The 22,543-nt window shown below is 46.2% G+C and overlaps 1 protein-coding gene across 1 annotated transcript in view; it reads right to left on the bottom strand.

Annotated features, from left to right (window-relative positions):
* Nucleotides 1–21,184, bottom strand: part of LOC100603765 (putative pyridoxal-dependent decarboxylase domain-containing protein 2) — a gene marked incomplete at its 3' end in the record, with an annotated part of 47,408 nt that extends 26,224 nt beyond the window's left edge. The window contains 7 exon segments of the mRNA XM_030808615.1: nucleotides 6–86; nucleotides 3,711–3,776; nucleotides 4,282–4,325; nucleotides 4,327–4,356; nucleotides 14,230–14,355; nucleotides 16,248–16,385; nucleotides 21,038–21,184. Coding sequence (XP_030664475.1) covers nucleotides 6–86; nucleotides 3,711–3,776; nucleotides 4,282–4,325; nucleotides 4,327–4,356; nucleotides 14,230–14,355; nucleotides 16,248–16,385; nucleotides 21,038–21,184 — 632 coding nt within the window.
* Nucleotides 21,185–22,543: the final 1,359 nt, after the last annotated feature.

Here is a 22,543-nt window from a genome sequence, read left to right as displayed (position 1 = left end):
ATTACCTGGGGCTCTGGGGCTCCTCATCTTCATCTCCATGCATCAGATTCTGAACTAACTGGAGGATGCTCACCATATCTTGTCCACTGCAGAATAAACAGAGTTGATGGGCTGATGGGAACAGCACACATCCCCCACCACTCTCCCGCTACTTCCCTCATCCAACTAGCGTTGCTTCAAGTTTTTTTTTTTTCTCTTAAGCAACTATAAGAGAAAGAACGTGTTTGGGAGGCCGAGGCGGGCGGATCACGAGGTCAGGAGATTGAGACCACGGTGAAACCCCGTATCTACTAAAAATACAAAAAATTAGCCGGGCGTGGTGGCAGGCACCTGTAGTCCCAGCTACTCGGAGAGGCTGAGGCAGGAGAATGGCCTGAACCCGGGAGGCGGAGCTTGCAGTGAGCCGAGATCGCGCCACTGCACTCCAGCCTGGGGGACAGAGCGAGACTCCGTCTCAGGAAAAAAAAAAAAAAAAAAAAAAAGAGAAAGAACGTGGTATATAGTTTATGCTTTTTAAAAAACAAAGCTCGAATTATAAACTGAATTCTGATATAAACTTACTTGTGGTTAAATAAATCTTCTACCTAATTATGAGTTTCATTTTAATAAATGTCACCAGTCTTTTTATTTTTATTTATTTTTTTGAGACAGAGTCTCACTTTGTCACCCAAGCTGGAGGGAAGTGGCATAATCTGGGCTCACTGCAACCTCCGCCTCCCGGGTTTAAGTGATCCTCCTGCCTCAGCCTCCTGAGTAGCTGAGATTACAAGTGTGAGCCACCACGCTCAGCTTATTTTTGTATTTTTAGTAGAGATGGGGTTTCACCATGTTGGCCAGACTGGTCTTCAACTCCTGGCTTCAAGTGATCCACCCTCCTCAGTCTCCCAAAGTGCTGGGATTACAGGTGTGAGCCACCATGCCCAGCCGTTTTTTTATTTTTGGTAGAAACAGGGTTTTGCCATGTTGCCCAGGCTGGTCTCAAACCACTGAGCTCAAGCAATCCTCCTGCCTCAGCCTCCAAAAGTGCTGGGATTACAGGCCTGAGCCACCTTGCCCATCCACCAGTCTTGCTCTAGCAATATTTCTACACATTTCATTTGAATCTTGGAGTACAAGACAGAGAATATTTAATAAGCATGTAATAGGAGCCAAAAGTCCTTATAATATGTACTTATATAAGTATATTATATACTATACATTATATAAAATATAAAATATATAATCATCCTTAGTATATTATAATGCTAGACAGTCACAGAATACTCCAATGCCACTGGTATATCTAATTTTCCTCCTTAAGGATCTTGTCCGTTTGGACTAGCAGCCTTTAAGAATGCAAGCTTCATTTATTACCAGCTCTTCCCCAAGCTGGGAACCTTGAGATCTGCTTAGAGTGTAAAAACATTTTAGTTCTATCCAACATATGTTGCTATGAAAAGCTCATTACATGAGGAGATGGAAGGTTGGAAAAGAGTTTGAATGCCTGAAGTAGCAAGCAATGGCAAGGCAACTTGCAACAGGAATAACGTAAACCTATTCCTCTGTTAATGAGCATAGATTAAAAAGATGTTTCCTCTTTCAAAAAAGGAAGCGCCATCAAAACAATGTCCCCAGACCAATTGTCCCCAAGGTGCTGCCCTTCAAGAGAGGGGATCTGGGCCTTGGACACTGTAGAGATTAGAGCAGGCAGGGGTCCTTGAGGCACACTTGGCTGCCTGCCACATGACCTTGAGCAAGCTATTCCAACTTGCCAAGCCGGACGTTATGGATTTGGGAGGCTTCAGACAGTGAAGGTATGGCACTTAGCTGTGCCTGGCACGTTACTAGTCTTGAATGCTGGGTGGTAGCACTCCTAAGTGTGAATCCTCCTAGTCAGTGGCTTAAGGCTGAGAATTACAGATGCTGCTGGGAGTATCTCTCCTGGGAAAACGTCCGTGGAATTAGGAGACTAAACCTTAAAACTTTTGGTTTCCATCAGTAGACCTGGAATGAGGAGATTTTATAGGACCTGCCTCCTGTTCTGAGCTGAGAATGCACTTCACACCTAGCTTCACATCAGCATTATTCATGCTACGAATAGGAGTGACTGTTTTAAAGTATTAGTATCTCGGCGTGTTATTGGCACACTGTGATCCTTCCTCCATACTTTTCTTTTGCAACCTGGTTCAATTTGTATTCAGGTCAAAGAATATTTAAGGGAGGTGTACTGTTTACTTATGTGCAGTTTCCTGGTTGTAATAGGAAAAAAAAAATAAGTTTGTCTCAGGGAAGCTGGACTGGGATACTACACCCAGATTAACTGCTAATGTCTTGTGAAAATTTTAGTCAGCTACTTACTTTTTTGCTATTTTTCCTGCTACTCAAACCATGAAGACGTGACAGATTTGCTTCAGCTGCCAAAAAATAATTTGACATTTTCCTTTCATTTACATTATAAAAACAATAAATCTTATCAAATTAAAATACCTCTTAGAATAAAACTCAGTCTACCAAATAGATTACAGATTTCAAGAGTGAACTAAGTATGATACACCAGTTACAATGATGAATTTGTATATCACTTTTATTTGATAGGGTCTCACCATGTTGTTCAGGGTGGCCTCGAACTCCTTGACTCAAGCGATCCTCCTGCCTCAGGCTCCCAAGCAGCTGGGACTACAGGTGTGCACCATGGTGCCTAGCTCCACGTATCACTTTTGAGTCATGAGGCTGTATTAAATTGTTGGTTTTTAAAAAAAATTTTGGCCAGGTGCGGTGGTTCATGCCTGTAGTCCCAGCACTTTGGGAGGCTGAGGGAGGCGGATCACCTGAGGTCAGGAGATGGAGACCGCCCTGGCCAACATGGTGAAACCCCGTCTCTACTAAAAATATGAAAATTAGCTGGGCGTGCTGGTGGGTACCTGTAATCCCAGCCACTCGGGAGGCTGAGGCAGGAGAATCACTAGAACCTGGGAGGCAGAGGTTGCAGTGAGCCGAGATCACGCCACTGCACTCCAGCCTGGCGTCTGAGCGAGACTCCGTCTCAAAATTACAGAGCATCTCTATCACTCAGGCTGGAGTGTAGTGGTACAATCACAGATCGCTGTAACCTTGAACTCCTGGGCTCAAGTGATCCTCCCTCCTTGGCCTCCCAAAGGGCTGGGATTACAGGTGTGACCCACTGTACTCAGCCTCTATTAAATTCCAAATGGGAGAGGGAGAGAAGCCAGTAGGTGCAGCAATATCACCAGCCAGCCAACGGCACTTCAGTTTTCTAATGTTATACTGCACATAAGTCTATTTAAAAATTTGCTATGTGTTCATTAAAACTAAAACCATAAATCAATGATGATAAGACACCTGTTTAAGAAAAATGTAGGCCGGGCACAGAGGCTCACACCTGCAATCCCAGCACTTTGGGAGGCTGAGGTGGGCAGATCACCTGAGGTCAAGGTCAGGAGTTAGAAATCAGCCTGGCCAACATGGCAAAATCCCGTCTCTACGGAAAATACAAAAGTCAGCCAGATACGGTGGTGCATGCCTGTAATCCCAGCTACTCAGGAGGCTGAGGCACGAGAAAGAACTGCTTGAACCCGGGAGGCGGAGGTTGCAGTGAGCCCAGATCGCACCACTGCACCCCAGCCTGGGCAACAGAGCACGACTCCATCTCAGAAACAAACAAACAAAAATTTACACCTTAACTAAAGGTATGGATCCTCATTGCCACCTACCTGCCCTGGAGTGGGCCTGGAATATCTCCGGATATGAGCTTCTTTCCGTTTTCCTCTTCTGTTCTTCTGATTTAAAGAAAAGAAAAAGCTGCTTATGTGTTTCATCATACCAAATTTCTAACTCCTGAACATACAAACATGAACATGTTGCCTATAACCTCCCAGTGACTGAGGCAGGATTTCAAACACATTTATCACATCTCCCTGCCTCCAGTTTCAGGTATCGTTTGAGTTTCTGGAAAAGACAAGAATATGCAACAAAAAAGTTCCACCCACTTCTTGTTTACTTGGTGCGCTATATAACCTGAATATATAGTAAGTATTTACAGAGTCAAATCAATTAAATGAAACTCTTAATAGACAGAATTAAATAGTATAAGTCTTTCCTCTCAATTTCAAAATCCTTTAACTACAAGGCACCTTTTACCCAGGACAAATACCAATTTTGAAGTCAGCCGAAGCTGTGTGTGACACTGTGAAGCCAAGAGGCACCTTTAACAGAAGGAAACTGGAGCCACTGGCTTCACAGCAGGCTGAACTCATTGAACAGGGTCACCTCTGTCCTACTCACCTCTGACTGTCCTCCAGCATCTTCATTGCCTCCTTCAAGTTTTTTTCCCATTTCAGCTAACGTGGGGTCTGCTATCTGGGAAACAAAAAAAAAAAGAAAGAAATTTTAATAATCCTCTATTACCTCTACAACACAATTCACCCAGAAAAATTAAGTGCATAATTTCTTCTGGATTTACTGTAAAATACATGCATGATTTTAAAACTTGCAATAATACAAAAGTGTAACAGAAAAAGTAAAAGTCTTCCAGCCCCACTTCCCAGAGGAAGCCGCTGTTTTTGTTTTTATTTTTTGAGATGGAGTCTCACTCTGTTGCCCAGGCTAGAGTGCAATGGCACAACCTTGCTCACTGCACCCTCTGCCTCCTGGGTTCAAGTGATTCTCTTGCCTCAGCCTCCCAAGTAGCTGGGATTACAGGCACACTCCACCATGCCCAGCTAATTTTTGTATTTTTAGTAGAGACGGGGGGTTTCAGCATGTTGGCCATGCTAGTCTCAAACTCTTGACCTCAAGTGATCTGCCCGCCTCGGCTTCCCAAAGTGCTGGGATTGCAGGTGTGAGCCACCGTGCCTGGCCTCTTTAAGCTCTTTTTGAACTTTAGTGCCATGTGTACACCTATCTCCCATACAAAAAGTAAACAAGATAGAATGTAAATTTTTCTACGGAATTATTATTTTCTCACCATCCATTCTGGGAAGAACCACATGAGGTCAAAACCAAGGAGCCCACCCTCCTTCACTTGGTGCCACCTTCCCACTCGACAAGTTACAAGTCCCATGGGGGTAACCACAAGGTCCCCTCAGCCTGGCCTTTGTACACAGCTCCAGGGTACCGGCAATGCAGGACCTACACTCCAAGGCAACTGGACAACTTGGTCTTTGGTGAGATCACTTCTGATAACAAAGTGAGTCCGCTTCGCTTCAGACAAGCAATGTGGCAGTGATACAAAGACATGCTATTTTGACAAATATTATTATTTTTGAGACAGTCGCTCTGTTACACAGGCTAGGGTACACTGGTTTGATCGTGGCTCACTGTAGCCTTGACCTCCAGGGATCAAGTGATCCTCCCACCTCAGCCTCCTGAGTACCTGGGAATACAAGTGCTTGCCACCATGCCTGGCTAATTTTCAAAAATTTTTTGTAGATACAAGGTCTCATTATGCTGCACAGGCTGGTCTCGAACTCCTGAGCTCAAGTTATCCTTCTGCTGGGATTACAGGCTGAGCCACCGTGCCTGACCTTTTTGCAGAATTAAAACATACACATTCATTTTCCTTTCTCTATTCTTAATCTCTGTAATTATTTTTAGGGAGAAAATCTCCATGTAGTATGAGTTGTGTTATAACAATAAATCATACAATATATATTATATTACATATAATACATATAATATCATATTACATATAATACATATATCATATTACATATAATGCATATAATATCATATATAAGTTATAGCTCTTTTGTTCCCCTCTTACTCTTCTAAGTGTGCTGCTTAAAGGAAGAGCTGTGTTTACCTTTTCCTGTTGCTCACTGTATCTGCAATATCTTACAGCGTGGCATACAATATGTACATATTTAAAACTGCATTGCCTCCTCAAAATTGTTTTTAAGAAATTCCACTCCATTTATCAATATAAGATTCAGAAATTGTTACATTCTAGAAGGGACCTAAGGGATCTAGTCCAGGGATTTTCCAGCTGTGTTCTCCTGAGCCTTAAGGTCCCTGGGAGAACTCTGAGAAGGAAGGGTTAGGTAAGCAGTTGGGGCTTCTAGCTCCCTAGCAGATCAGCTCTGTTTTATATAACAGGGTTTTGAGTAAAGTTTTTATTTGTAAAAAGTTTCACTGAATGACAAAGGGGATATGACCGCCGATCCCACAGAAATACAAACTACCATCACAGAATACTATAAACAACTCTACGCAAATAAACTAGAAAATCTAGAAGAAACGGATAAATTCCTCGACACATACACCCTCCCAAGACTAAACCAGGAAGAAGTTGAATCTCTGAATAGACCAATAACAGGCTCTGAAATTGAGGCAATAATGAATAGCTTACCAACCAAAAAAAAGTCCAGGACCAGATGGATTCATAGCCGAATTCTACCAGAGGTAAAAGGAGGAGCTGGTACCATTCCTTCTGAAACTATCCCAATCAATAGAAAAAGAGGAAATCCTCCCTAACTCATTTTATGAGGCCAGCATTATCCTGATACCAAAGCCTGGCAGAGACACAACAAAAGAAGAGAATTTTAGACCAATATCCCTGATGAACATCGATGCAAAAATCCTCAATAAAATACTGGCAAACCGAATCCAGCAGCGCATCAAAAAGCTTATCCACCATGATCAAGTGGGCTTCATCCCTGGGATGCAAGGCTGGTTCAACATACACAAATCAATAAATGTAATCCAGCATATAAACGGAACCAACGACAAAAACCACGATTATCTCAATAGATGCAGAAAGGCCTTTGACAGAATTCAACAACGCTTCATGCTAAAAACTCTCAATAAATTGGGTATTGATGGGATGTATCTCAAAATAATAAGAGCTATCTATGACAAACCCACAGCCAATATCATACTGAATGGGCAAAAACTGGAAGCATTCCCTTTGAAAACTGGCACAAGACAGGGATGCCCTCTCTCACCACTCCTACTCAACATAGTGTTGGAAGTTCTGGCCAGGGCAATCAGGCAGGAGAAGGAAATAAAGGGTATTCAATTAGGAAAAGAGGAAGTCAAATTGTCCCTGTTTGCAGATGACATGATTGTATATCTAGAAAACCCCATCGTCTCAGCCCAAAATCTCCTTAAACTGATAGGCAACTTCAGCAAAGTCTCAGAATACAAAATCAATGTGCAAAAATCACAAGCATTCTTATACGCCAATAACAGACAAACAGAGCCAAATCATGAGTGAACTCCCATTCACAATTGCTTCAAAGAGAATAAAATACCTAGGAATCCAACTTACAAGGGATGTGAAGGACCTCTTCAAGGAGAACTACAATCCACTGCTCAATGAAATAAAAGAGGATACAAACAAATGGAAGAATATTCCATGCTCATGGGTAGGAAGAATCAATATCGTGAAAACGGCCATACTGCCCAAGGTAATTTATAGATTCAATACCATCCCCATCAACCTACCAATGACTTTCTTCACAGAATTGGAAAAAAACTACTTTAAAGTTCATATGGAACCAAAAAAGAGCCCACATTGCCGAGTCACTCCGAAGCCAAAACAACAAAGCTGGAGGCATCACACTGCCTGACTTCAAGCTATACTACAAGGCTACAGTAACCAAAACAGCATGGTACTGGTACCAAAACAGAGATATAGACCAATGGAACAGAATAGAGCCCTCAGAAATAATGCCACATATCTACAACTATCTGATCTTCCACAAACCTGACAAAAACAAGAAACGGGGAAAGGATTCCCTATTTAATAAATGGTGCTGGGAAAACTGGCTAGCCATATGTAGAAAGCTGAAATTGGATCCCTTCCTTACATCTTATACAAAAATTAATTCAAGATGGATTAAAGACTTAAATGTTAGACTAAAACCATAAAAACCCTAGAAGAAAACCTAGGCAATACCATTCAGGACGTAGGCGTGGGCAAGGACTTCACGTCTAAAACACCAAAAGCAATGGCAACAAAAGCCAAAATTGACAAATAGGATCTAATTAAACTAAGGAGCTTCTGCACAGCAAAAGAAACTACCATCAGAGTGAACAGGCAACCTACAGAATGGGAGAAAATTTTTGCAGTCTACTCATCTGACAAAGGGCTAATATCCAGAATCCACAATGAACTCAAACAAATTTACAAGAAAAAAACAAACAACCCCATCAAAAAGTGAGTGAAGGATATGAACAGACACTTCTCAAAAGAAGACATTTATGCAGCCAAAAGACACATGAAAAAATGCTCATCATCACTGGCCATCAGAGAAATGCAAATCAAAACCACAATGAGATACCATCTCACACCAGTTAGAATGGCAATCATTAAATACTCAGGAAACAACAGGTGCTGGAGAGGATGTGGAGAAATAGGAACACTTTTACACTGTTGGCCGGACTCTAAACTAGTTCAACCATTGTGGAAGTCAGTGTGGTGATTCCTCAGGGATCTAGAACTAGAAATACCATTTGATCCAGCCATCCCATTACTGGGTATATACCCAAAGGATTATAAAACATGCTTCTATAAAGACACATGCACACGTATGTTTATTGTGGCACTATTCACAATAGCAGAGACTTGGAACCAACCCAAATGTCCATCAATGATAGACTGGATTAAGAAAATGTGGCACATAGGCTGGGCGCGGTGGCTCAAGCCTGTAATCCCGGCACTTTGGGAGGCCGAGGTGGGGGATCACGAGGTCAGGAGATCGAGACCATCCTGGCTAACACGGTGAAACCCCGTCTCTACTAAAAATACAAAAAATTAGCCGGGCATGGTGGCGGGCGCCTGTAGTCCCAGTTACTCGGGAGGCTAAGGCAGGAGAATGGTGTGAACCCGGGAGGTGGAGCTTGCAGTGAGCCGAGATCGCACCACTGCACTCCAGCCTGGGGGACAGAGAAAGACTCCGTCAAAAAAAAAAAAAAAAAAAAAAAAAAAAAAAAATGTGGCACATATACACCATGGAATACTATGCAGCCATGAAAAATGATGAGTTCATGTCCTTTGTAGGGACATGGATGAAGCTTGAAACCATCATTCTCAGCAAACTATCTCAAGGACAAAAAAACCAAACACCGCATGTTCTCACTCATAGGTGGGAATTGAACAATGAGAATACATGGACACAGGAAGGGGAACATCATACACTGGGGCTTGTTGTGGGGTAGGGGGAGGCAGGGGGGATAGCATTAGGAGATACACCTAATGTTAAATGAAGAGTTAATGGGTGCGGCACACCAATATGGCACATGTATACATATGTAACAAACCTGCATGTTGTGCACATGTACCCTAAAACTTAAAAGTATAATTAAAAAAAATAAAAATAAAAATAATAAAGTGTCATTGAAAAGAAAAAAAAAATTCTTTGGGAGGCCAAGGCAGAAGAATCACTTGAGGCCAGGAGTTTCAGATCAGCTTGGGCAACATAGTGAGAAATAAATTAGCTGGGTGTGGTGGTGCACACCTGTAGTCCTAGCTACTTGGGAGGCAGAGGTAGGAGGATTGCTCGAGCCTGGGAGTTTGAGGCTACAGTAAGCTATGATTGTGCCACTGCACTCCAGCCTGGAACAGAGTAAAACCCTGTCTCAAAAAAAAAAAATTGTATAGCATAAAAACGTCTGATTCTGGTCTAACATTTTGGAAGTGAGGAAACTAAGATGCAGAGAGCTTAAGCAACTTGCCTACGGTCATGGAGCTAATACATGACAGTCAGATGCCAAAACCTGGGGTCCCTGACTCCTGTTTCTGACCTCTATTGTATCACACTGGCTCCCACAAGGGCTTACAAGGTAATCATTTAGCCACAACCAAATTTTTAGATAAAACAGACAAATTTTAAAACAAGTATTTTCCATAAAATTCACCACTTTAACTATGAGAAGGCTCAGAAAGCACTCGAAAAAGGCCTCAGTACTGACAGTGAGGAGAATGAGGAATATGATGGTCAAGAGAATTTATCTTCACCCGAGTCAGCTGGTGATGCTCCTGACAATCCTCACTCCTGTGACACTCCCGTGTGTCCCCTACCATCTGGCCAAATGAAAAGATAAACAGTTTGGCTTGATTCACACCATCATGCTCCCAACGACCGTCCTGTCTGAAACATCCTCATGACTTTTATCTATCTCTCGCCTAGCACCTATTCAATTACAAGTCAGCAATTCCAGGAAGCCTTTACAGATAAAGCCACTTTTGCTCTTTCCCATGCCCTCTGATGATACTGACGCCTTTCTTCCTAAACCAAAAATCTAGACTTGTTGCTTGACAACGTTGGTTGTATTTATGGGGACAATGGGACAGAATGTTTGCAGTTGTATCCTCATGATTCCTTACACCCTTTACTGTGAATTGTTTTACAGATGTGCTTTCCAGTATAAATGTGCTCCCCAATTAGATTACAAGCTTCTTGAAGGCAGGGATTCAGACTCCTACTAATTTTGACTTCTCTTTAGACCAAGGGTCTAAAGTTGGCTCAATTCTCCAATTGTCATATTCCCCTGAAAATCCCTTAGGAAGGCATGCCAGAGTGGATATCAACATACTGTTCTCTAAGTGCAACACGGCTATTTCTTTCAATAGAATTATAATGAATATTTCCGTTAAGAATAGATAAAATATGCCAGGTGTGGTGGCTCATGCCTGTAATCCCAGCACTTTGGGAGGCCAAAGTGGGTGGATCACTTGAAGTCAGGAGATCGAGACCATCCTGGCCAACACGGTGAAACCCCATCTCTACTAAAAACACAAAAGCTAGCCGGGCATGGTGGCACGTGCCTATAGTCCCAGCTACTCGGGAGGCTGAGGCAGGAGAATCACTTAAACCTGGGAGGCGGAGGCTGCAGAGCCAAGATCGTGCCACTGCACTCCAGCCTTGGCAACAGAGCAAGACTCCAAAGAGACAAAGCACAGTGTCTTCCACCATCTTGGAAGACCAGCAGTGACACAGAAGGAGCTGGGGGAGATGAGACAGAGACAGAAAACAATGACTGGGGAGAAGAGTCAGGGTGTCCCAGCCCCCCAGCAGTGCAGCCTTTTAGCCGCCACAGCTGAGAGCTTCATGTCACCCAGCCTGCCAGGAATGCAGAAAGCACAAAAAAAAGGTCCAAGTCAGCTCTGTGAGTCATCCTGGTACACACACGCCCAGGGGAGAAGTGAAAGGGAATTTATCCAGATTCCCAAGGGAGATCAGAAATCAGAAAGTCCCTCCTTCAAAAAGCTTCCAGAACCATCCATGGCAAGAGAGCTCTTGCCAGGCTCCCAGAGAAAGCCTGATGGGTCAGGTGATCCCTATGCCAGCCAGGCAGCCCCAACCAGACTCTGTTTACCCTGAGCAATCCAAGGTCTGCAGCCACCCAGGTAAGGTGTGACTTGTTTTGTGTAAGTCCCAGTTCTAAAGAATGGCTCAGCCAGACGCGGTGGCTCACACCTGTAATCCCAACACTTTGGGAGGCTGAGGCGGGTGGATCACTTGAGGTCAGGAGTTCGAGACCAGCCTGGCCAAGATGGTGAAGCCCCGTCTCTACTAAAAATACAAAAATTAGTCAAGCATGGTGATGGGCACCTGTGATCCCAGCTACTCAGGAGGCTAAAGCAGAAGAATCGCTAGAACCCAGGAGGTGGGGTTGCAGTGGGCTGAGATCATGCCACTGCACTCTAGCCTGGGCAACAAGAGCAAGAATCCGTCTAAAACAAACAAACAAACAAACAAACAAACAAACACACAAAAGACAAAAAAGAATAGCCCAACATTTGACAAACAGGGACACTTGGCTGCCACACACTTACACACACTGATACACAATGCATACAACAGCCACTGACTCATGAGCCCCTCTCTTCTGTGTCAGGCACCAGCCAGGGATCCAAAATGGGGTGACCCCTGGGCTCAAGTGATCCTCTAGCCTTGGCCTTTCAAAGTGCTGGGATTACAGGCATGAGTCACTATTGCCTTTGTGAACTTTGTACATATGCAAGCACACACAACACAAAGACATACACACACATATCCAAACACACACATACATGAACATAAACACACTCACAAGCACACATTCACATATAAGCACATACACGCGTATACATGCCTGTGACTACCGAGACACACGAGCACGCACATGCATGCATACACACACGTACACACAGATGCACAGGAATACATACACAGACACCTGCACTCACTCATTTCTCCAACCCAGCTCCTCTTTGGGCAAGGAAATACCAACACGGGACTCCTCAGAACATACACTGGGACATGCACTTCTTTTTTCTTCTTTTTTGAGACAGAGTCTCATTCTGTCACCCAGGATGGAGTGCAGTGGTGCGATCTCTGCTCACTGCAACCTCCGCCACCCAGGGTCAAGTGATTCTTCTGCCTCAGCCTCCCGACTAGCTGGGATTACAAGCATGCACCACCACGCCTGGCTAATTTTTGTATTTTTAGCAAAGATGGCATTTCACCATGTTGGCTGGGCTGGTCTCGAACTCCTGAACTCAACTGATCTGCCTGCCTCGGCTTCCCAAAGTGCTGGACTACAGGCGTGAGCCACCACGCCCGGCCTGGGACATAGGTTTCTAAAATCTTAGTTATCATCAACCTCCTCCTCCATACTGATGCCCACCAAGCCCTTTTGTTACCCACAAGGCGAGCCTCTGCCCCTCACAGAGGTTTATGCCAAACCCAACAGAACCACAGAGGTGAAAAGTGCTCCCACTGCAATCTGCCCATTACCAGCTGACTAGCCATGAATCAGCATTAAATAGGTGCTCCAAGGCCTCCCTGTCATACTCACAATAAAACCCAAACGGCTCATCTGGCTCACAAGGGGACTCTCCTACCTCTCAGGCACCCACCATCTCTTAGCCTTCTCCTGCTGTGCTGGCTTTTCTTGCTGTTCTCTCCACGCCTCCCCACCCCAGGGCCCTTGCACTTGTTCCCCTCTGCCTGGAACACTGTTCCTCTACGTGTTTGCTCCACCCACTACCTCACCCCTGTAGGTCTCTGCTCACATGCAGTTTTCTGGGCAGGCCTTCCCAGATCTCTCTTATCAAAAACTGCACATGAGCCTGGGCAACACAGCAAGATCCCATCTCTATTAAAAAAATAAAGAATAGGCCAGGCGTGGTGACTCACACCTGTAATCCCAGCACTTTGAGAGGCCAAGGCGAGAGGATCGTTTGAGCCCAGGGGTTTGAGACCAGCCTGGGCAACATAGTAAGACCCCATCTCCCCATCTTTAATTATTAATTAAGTAATTAAAAGTAAGCCAAGTTGGGGAGCAGGTGGAGGGAGAGCATCAGGAGGAATAGCTAATGGGTCCTGGGCTTGATTCCTAGATGATGGGTTGATCTGTGCAGCAAATCACCATGGCACACATCTACCTATGTAACAAACTTGCACGTCCTGTACATGTACCCTGGAACTTAAAATAAAAGTTGAAGAAAGAAAAAAAATTAGCCAGGCATCGTGGTGTGCGCCTGTAATTCCAGTTACTCAAGAGGGCTGAGGTAGGAGGATTGCTTGAGCACAGGAGGTCAAGGCTACAGTGAGCCAAGATCACACCACTGCACTCCAGCCTAGGCAACAGAGCAAAACCCTGTCTCAAAAAAAGAAGAAAGAAAAGAATTAAGGGAAATAAATAAAGTGTTCCCTTTTGTTCTACTAGCAGAAATGGTGGCCATCTCTACTCTCCTCACTGATGTTTCCATATTTACAGAATTTCTCTGAAACTGACAAAGCAGACCAAGGGTCTCAAACTCAAATCCCTCAGGGGCCAGGCACTTGCCACAAGTGAGGAAAACATGCAAGTATAATACAGTAGGGAGTGGTGGGGACTCCAGCAATTCCTCGGCTCTGCCCTGTAGGATTATAGGCCTAATCTGTCAGAACTTCACTTTTCCAGAACATCTGGACAGCTAGAATTCATAAAAAATACCTGATTTGTAATTATCTGCTCACATTTTCCAAAATCACCATGCCAAGTGAGAAACCTACAGGCCTGCAAGACAGAGCAGTTCATCAAGGACAAAGCAGATTCTCTCCTTCAGCTCCCCCAGTCACATCTAAGCCTCAGTTTTTCCATCTGTAAAGTAGGCGGGATGATATTCCCTGTATCGGGGTTGAGGGAGGCTGGAACGAGATCCTGGATGGATCTAAGAAATATTAGCTGGTACTATGTCACGCATCTCACTCACACTCACACACATGCACACACACACTTGTCTGTGGTCACACTTACAGGGTCGTGGATGGTTTCCGAGAACAGGGGTGAGCGATCTGAGAAACAGGACAAGACGAGCTGAATGAGTAAGAGGGAAAAGCAGACATAGAAAGTGATGTCACGAAACAGGTACACCTGGGCATCCTGCATGGTGGGGAAGGAAGGAGGAAAAAGATCACATTCTGGGGTTGGGTGTGGTGGCTCCCCTGTAATCCTAGCACGTTTGGAGGCCGGGACAGGCGGAACACCTGAGGTCAAGAGTTGGAGACCAGCCTGGTCAACATGGTGAAACCCCGTCTCTACTAAAAATTAAAAAATTAGCCAGGTGTGGTGGCAGGCGACTGTAATCCCAGCTACTCGGGAGGCTGAGACAGGAGAATCACTTGAACCCAGGAGCCGGAGGCTGCAGTGAGCCGATATCGCGCCACTGCATTCCAGCCTGTGTGACAGAGTGAAACTCCATCTCAAAAAAAAAAAAAAAAAAAAAAAAGATCGCATTCTGAGAGCAGGTGGCAGAAACCCAGAGGGCAGATGGCACCATGGAAGGTGCACTCACTCAGCCGCAGGGACATCGCAGGCTCCCCAGGGGCTCCCAGCTCCCCCAGGGACGTAATGGCAGAAAGCCGGCTCCATCACTGGTAGTCTCACTGCTCACCGCTGCCTGACGGGAGGAAGACAGGGCTTGGGAGTGAAACAGAGCTATATCAAGGCCTGGCTCTCTCACACTGGCTGTGGGATCTTGTCAACTTATTTAACCTTTCTGTGCCTCAGTTTCCCCACCTATAAACCACCAGAGGTTCTTAACCAGGGGTGATTCTGCCTCCCAGGAAACATCTGGCAGTGTCTGGGGACATCTCATTTGTCATAACTTGGGAGTGTTATGGCACCCAGTCAGGGGAAGCCAGGGACACCCCTAAATGTCTACAAAGCACAGGACAGCCCCTACAACCAAGGAGTCTCCAATCCAAAATGTCAATTAGTGCTGAGGCTGAGAAATTCTGTCCAAGTCACTGCAAGAGGTCAGGAGGATTATTCGTGACACATACAGTCCCCTGAGAGGCACTTTGAAAACATGAACTCGATCAGCATCAGCTGCCATCACTCATGATCATATGTAGGCGCTCAATAATCAAATGTTCAGCTTTTTTTCCTTCCTTTGCCTCACGCCAGTCTCTAATTAGCTCCAAGATGGCAGGAACAGCAGGTTATTCTAAAAGCACACACTCCAGGCCAGGCACGGTGGCTCACGCCTGTAATCCCAACACTTTGGGAGGCCGAGGCGGGTGGATCACAAGGTCAAGTGATGTAGACCATCCTGGCCAACATGGTGAAACCCCGTCTCTACTAAAAATACAAAAATTAGATGGGCGTGGTGGCGTGTGCCTGTGGTCCCAGCTACTTGGGAGGCTGAGGCAGGAGAATCGCTTGAACACAGGAGGTAGAAGTTACAGTGAGCCTAGATCGCGCCACTGCACTCCAGCCTGGTGACACAGCGAGACTCTGTCTCAGTAACAGCAGCAAAAAAAAAAAAAAGTGCACACTCCTCAAAATTCCTAGGAGCAGCACACGGCAGCCAATGTAAACAACTTCTCCAGCCAGAGCAGCAACTGATGGGACAAGGGTAACGTGAGGACAAGCCTAGGGTCCCCCAGGGGAACAGTCACTCTGCAAACACCGTTCCTGGCTCAGCTCCATCCCAGCCTGGCAGCATTTGGAGCTGCCTGTCTTGCTGTTTCCTGCTGACGGGGCCAGCCTGGCATCGGCCCACAACTCCTGCCCTTGGAGGTCCCATGGGAGCCCCTTGGAGCAACACAGACGAATCAGGCCCTGGGGAAAGGAGGTGCTAGAAAAAAGGCTAGGGCTGACTTAATGAGGATTTGGGGGGGTAGGGAAGTCACCAAGGGAGAAGCTAGGTGCATGTGGTACCCATCCCCTGGTTCCCATGGCAACGCATGAGTTCTACACAAGCCAGAGGGACCCAGCATCTCTCCCCCCAGGGCCACTGAAGCAAGATGAGGAACGAGACCGCCACTTACCTCTTTTAAGGCAGTCATAATTTTGGATCTCAGGATGGCTAGCGCACACAGTAGGGCTACCAGCCAGAAAGTGAGCATGATCCCTGAAGACTGAACTCCCTTCCTCCTCTCCAGCTGAATTAAAAAGGTAGCAAGCAGCTGAGGAGAGAAGCACATGACAGGAGTTGTTGGTTATTTTTTTTTTTTTTTTGAGACAGAGTTTCACTCTTGTCACCCAGGCTGGAGTGCAGTGGCGCAATCTCAGCTCACTTGCAACCTCCACCTCCCAGGTTCAAGTGATTCTCCTGCCTCAGCCTCCCAAGTAGCTGGGACTACAGGTGCCCACCACCACGCCTAGCTAATTTTTGTATTTTTAGTAAAGACAGGGTTTCACCATGTTGGCCAGGCTGGTCTCAAACTCCTGACCTCAGGTGATCCACTTGTCGGCCTCCCAAGGTGCTGGGATTACAGGTGTGAGCCACTGCTCCCAGCCACACTATTTCTTAATGGACCACGTAATAAATATCTTGGACTTCATGGGCCATAGACTCTACATCAAAACTACTCAGCTTTGCCACTGCAGTGTGAAAATGGCAAGAGGAAAGATGTAAATGAATGGACATGCCGCCTTCATGCCAATAAAACTTTATTTAAAAGAACAGGCAGAGTACCCGGAATGAAAAACAAAACCCACCTGCCCTGATGCTCAACGTTCCCGGGGTCAGCCTCTGCCCCATCACCCCTGCTCTCCACCTTGGCCATCTCTGCTCCAGCCACACAGAACTCTCAAGTTTTCGCTGTGACCCCCAGGACTTTACATGTGCTTTTCTCCCTAGCTGGTCCTCTGCCCTCAGCCTCATCAGCTTTTTAACAACCTGCTCATTCTCAGGCTTCAGCTCCACCAACCCTCCCTCAGGGAAGCCTGGCTATCCCCCAGACCAAAGCAAGCTCCCCTACCTTCACCCTCACACAGTACTCTGCAGACGTTTAAACACTTTGTGCCTTTTTGAGGAATCATTTGTTTAATGTCTGTTTGCACAGCTGGACTATATGCCTGTGTCTCCAACGCTTGATACAGATTAGGGATGAAAAAAAAAAAAAAAAAAAATCAGCCAGGCGCAGTGGCTCATGCCTATAATCCCAGCACTTTGGGAGGCCAAGGCGGGCAGATCACTTGAGGTCAGGAGTTTGAGACCAGCCTGGCCAACATGGTGAAACCCTATCTCTACTAAAAAAACAAAAATTAGCCAGGCGTGGTGGCGTGCGCCTTTAGTCACAGCTAGCTGGGAAGCTGAGGCAGGAGAATCACTTGAACCTGGGAGGCGGAGGCTACAATGAGCTGAGATCGCACCACTGCATTCCAGCCTGGGCGACAGAGTGAGACTCCATCTCAAAAAAAAAAAAAAAAAAAAAAAAAAAAAATGTGCTGGCTGCATCCTGTCCCATATTCCCAAGTGCCTGCATATTCTGGTTCCCTGGGATATAGTCAGAATGTTTCTGACACATTCACAGCTGAGCTGGTCCTCCATTCCATCCCAGAGATCTCAGGTGGATAAGGAGAGGCTGAGGATCTCATAGGCCAGTTCACCTCTTGGCCAGCCCAGCTCAGAGTCCCCTGAGGGGTCAAAAGCCCCAACCCTCAGACTATCACCCCCGTTTCCCCCAGGGTGACAGAGGCATAAATGAACGATCCAAAGACCAGGAACGGCCGGGCACGGTGGCTCACGCCTGTAATACCAACACTTTGGGAGGCCGAGGCACGTGGATCACCTGAGGTCAGGAGTTTGACACCAGCCTGGCCAACATGGTGAAACCCTGTCTCTACTAAAAATACAAAAATTAGCCAGGTGTGGTGGCACGTGCCTGTAATCCCAGTTACTGGGGAGGCTGAGGCAGGAGAATCACTTGAACCCGGGAGGCAGAGGTTGCAGTGAGCCAAGATCGCGCCATTGCGCACCAGCCTGGGAAAAAAGAGCGAAACTCTGCCTCAAAGGAAAAAAAAAAGACCAGGAACAAGGAAAGTTAAGGGAGGACGACCTACTCAAGTCAAAAACAGCTGACCACGTATGGTGGCTCATGCCTGTAATCCCACCACTTTAGGAGGCCAAGGCAGGGGGATCACTTGAGCCCGGAGTTTAAGACTAGCCTGGGCAACATGGAAAGACCCTGTCTCTATTATAGTGAAATTGAAAAAATAAAAAAAAATACATATCCACTCTAATACCCCACTGCCAGAACGCTGAGCCCAAGACCCAAATTCAGGAAAAACCAAAACCCTTTACTCTCTCATTCCCTCCATGCATTTATGGAATGCTTACTGCATGCCAGGCACAGTGCCAGGCTCTGAGGACACAAAGATGAATCAAACCCAGCAGGAGAGCCAGGCGCGAAGTAGAGAGAGCCCCGCAGGTGCCAGGCTACACACTGGGGCCTAGACTGGAAGCTGGCCCTACCACTTACTGACCAGGTGACCTTGGGCCAGTCCTTCTCCTCTCTGTACCACAGTTTGCTTATCTTATTTACAATGTAAAAGGGTTAATAAATAAAGGGATTAGGACAGTTCCTGGCAGAGAGTGGACAGCACATATGTGTGCTATATAGAATCATGGTCTGGGCCGGGCATGATGGCTCACACCTGTAATCCTAGCACTTTGGGAGGCCCAGGCAGGAGGATCACTTGAGACAAGGAGTTTGAGGCCAGCCTGGGCAACAAAGGGAGACCCTGTCTCTACAAAAATAACAAACTGGCCAGGGCTGGTGGCTCATGCCTGTAATCCCAGCACTTTGGGGGCCTAGGTGGGTGGATCACCTGAGGTCGAGAGTTCGAGACCAGCCTGGCCAACATGGTAAAATCTCATCTCTACTAAAAATACAAAATTAGATGGGCGTGGTGGCGCATGCCTGTCATCCCAGCTTCTCGGGAGGCTGAGGCAGGAGAATAGCTTGAATCCGGGAGGTGGAGGTTGCCGCAACTCAAGATCACGCCATTACATTCCAGCCTGGGCAACAAGAGCGAAACTCCATCTCGGGGGGAAAAATAAAAAAATAAAAAAATAAAAAATAAATTTAGATGGGCATGTTGGCGCATGTCTACACTCCCAGCTACTTGGGAGGCTGAGGCAGAAGGATCATTTGAGCCCAGGAGCTCAAGCATGCAGTGAGCTGTGATCTCACACCAGTGAAGTCCAGCCTGGGCAACAGAGTATGACTCTGACTCTAAAATTTAAAAAATGAAAAATTAATTTAGAAAAATAAAGATTCATGGTCCTTGGCAATCTGGCTCCGCGTTGTCTTTCCTGACCCCTCTGTCACATCCACTCTATCCCCCCAACCTTCACACGGTGTTCCTTCACCAAACACCTTGTCCTCCCTGCCTGCATATTCCCCTTAACCTTCCACCCCTCCCTGGACACACTGTTCACCCTGCTCAGAATGTCCTGCCTTAAACTTGTTCTCTCCTCTTTTTTTTCTCTTTTTTGAGATGAGGTTTCGCTCTGTCCCCCAGACTGGAGCACAGTGGCGCGATCTCGGCTTACTGCAGCCTCCACTTCCCGGGTTCAAGCAATTCTCCTGCCTCAGCCTCTTGAGTAGCTAGGACTACAGGCGTCTGCCACCACGCCGGCTATTTTTTTTTTATTTTTAGTAGAGATGGGGTTTTGCTATGTTGGCTACACTGGTCTCAAACTCCCGACCTCAAGTGATTCTCCCGCCTCGGCCTCCCAAAGTGCTGGGATTACAGGCATGAGCCACGGTGCCCAGCCTCCCTCCTCTTTTTACAATACTCAAGGGCTACACTCTCCGAGAACTCTCTGATCAGGGCTCAGAAGTTGCAGGTTGCAGGGGCTAAAAGCATGGTGTCTGGGGTCCCACCCCTGACTCAGCTGCACATTAGCGGTGTGACCTTGGGCAGGACACTTAACCTCTCTATGCCTTGTTTCCTCACCTGTAAGATGGGAACAAAGCAGTACCCATCTCACAGGGTTGTTGTGAAAATTCAATGAATTTCAAGACACGTGAAACACCAAGAATATAGCCAGGTACATACATAGTAAGTGCTCAATACATGTCAGCTGTAATTAAGAAAGTCGTTTCCTTGTCTCTATCACTCACTAAGTTGTGTATCCCCCCTGGGACACAGCGGTTTCCTATTTAGCGTAGCAACCCACCCCCTATGCCAGATAGTGAAAATTCAAGGCCATTAGACCCCAGGTAGTTAGTATATAAGTGACAAAAGTAGCCAATACAAGAGCATAGTATGGCAAACACAACAAAAGGTGGCATCTGCCACTCAGATTCATTGGCAGGGAAGACAATAGGGCATGGTGGGGACTGTGGCAAACTGGACAACACATGCCCCATCCAAAGACTGCAGCTGGGGCTGGAAACAGTGGCTCATGTTTATAATGCCAGTGCTCTGGAAGGATCACTTGAGGCCAGGAGTTTAAGACCACCCTAGACAACACAGTGAGATCCCATTTCTACAGAAAATTTTAAAATTAGCCAAAAATAAGCTGGACGTGGTGACACACATCTGTAGTCCCAACTACTCAGAAGTCTGAGGTAGGAGGATTGCTTGAGGCCAGAAGTTTGAGGCTGCAGTGAACTATGATGGTACCACTGCACTCCAGCCTGGATGAAAGCGAAATCTCATCTCTTAAAAAAAAAAAAAAAAAAAAAAAAGGCTACATTTCTATCCCAGCTCCAGCTGATCACTGCCTTAAAAAACTATGATTCTAGTCTTACGAGCTACTACTTTTGGTCTCCACTGAGCCCAGCAGATGGCCCAGGGGTCACAGCCAGCTCCTACTTACCATGGTGATGCCCAAGAGAGTTGGGCTGACCAGAAACACTGGGGCCAGGAATATGCCCTGACTTCTTTCCCAGAAAGAGTAGAAGACGTCTGCCCAGCAGACGATCCACAGCAAAAATCCCAAGGCCTGGAAGAGAAGCACATACATCTCCTACAACAGACAGCTCTGGAACCTCCCCCAGGGCCTGCACAAACAGCTCAGCCCCAGGGATAGGGGAACCAGCCAGCCTTCAAATCATCAGCCATAGTCCTAGGACATGGCACATATCCTCTGGAATAAGGACAAGTCCTCGGTAGGGTAAGCTGGCATCCAGACCGGCACGTGATGGTCTATAACCAGCTTGCTATGCCCCACTACCTCCAACAGGACTGTTTGTCTGGTCACCATGCTCCTCGGTGCCTGAACACTCAAGAGCTCAGCTCACAGCTCATCTCTAGCTGCAACTCCAGCACATTGCACAAGAAAGCCCTCCACGACAACAATTCATTCAGCCAGCATTTACTGAGGGCCCTCTATGGGGGGGATATGATTCAAGGTGCATCCATTCTCAAATGATTCAGAAAAAATAAATTATAGCATGCATATATAGAGAGAGAGCAAAAGCTCATGATAAAACAAATGTAGCAAAAGATTAAAAAAATCAGTGAATACAGGCCGGATTCATGCCTGTAATACCAGCACTTTGGGTGGCCGAGGCACGAGGATCACTGGAAGTTAGGAGTTTGACAACAGCCTGGGCAACAAGGCGAGACCCTGTCTCTACAAAAAATTGTTTTAAATTAGCCAGGCATGGTGGTGTATGCCTGCAGTCCCAGCTACCAGCTACTCAAAAAGCTGAGGCAGGAGGATGGCTTGAGCCAGGAGTTCGAGGTTGCAGTATGCTGTGATCATACCATTGCACTCCAGCCTGGGCAAAAGAGCAAGACCCTGTGTCAAAAAAAAAAAAAAAAAAACCAGGAAACAGTGACTATGAGTGATGGATAGAGAAAATCAGGCAGCAGTTCCTGGTATCATTATCGCAACTTTTTTTTTTTTTTTTTTTTTTTTGAGAAGGAGTCTCACTCTGTTGCATAGGCTAGACACGATCTCAGTTCGCTGCAACCTCTGCCTCCTAGGTTCAAGGGATCCTCCCACCTCAGCCTCCCAAGTAGCTAAGATTACAGGCACGTGCCACCACACCCAGCTCATTTTTGTATTTTCAGTAGAGACAGGGTTCACCATGTTGGTCAGGCTGGTCTCAAACTCCTGTGATCTGCCCACCTTGGCCTCCCAAAGTGCTGGGATTAAAGGCGTGAGCCACCACACCTGGCCCATTATTGCAATTTTCCTGTAGCTTTAAATTATTTCAAAATAAAAGCCAACTTAGAAAAAAAAATTAGGGGCCAGGCGTGGTGGTTCACACCTGGAATCCCAGTACTTTGGGAGACCAAGGAAGGAGGACTGCTTGAGGCCAGGTGTTCAAGACCAGCCTGGGCAACACAACAAGACCCCCCTCTCTACAAAAAA

This window comes from Nomascus leucogenys, unplaced genomic scaffold (genome assembly GCF_006542625.1).
Source record: "Nomascus leucogenys isolate Asia unplaced genomic scaffold, Asia_NLE_v1 000025F_20173291_qpdss1sc, whole genome shotgun sequence".
NCBI lineage: Eukaryota > Metazoa > Chordata > Mammalia > Primates > Hylobatidae > Nomascus > Nomascus leucogenys.
Note: the sequence above shows the minus strand (reverse complement) of the source record. Positions and strands in the feature narration are given on the sequence as shown.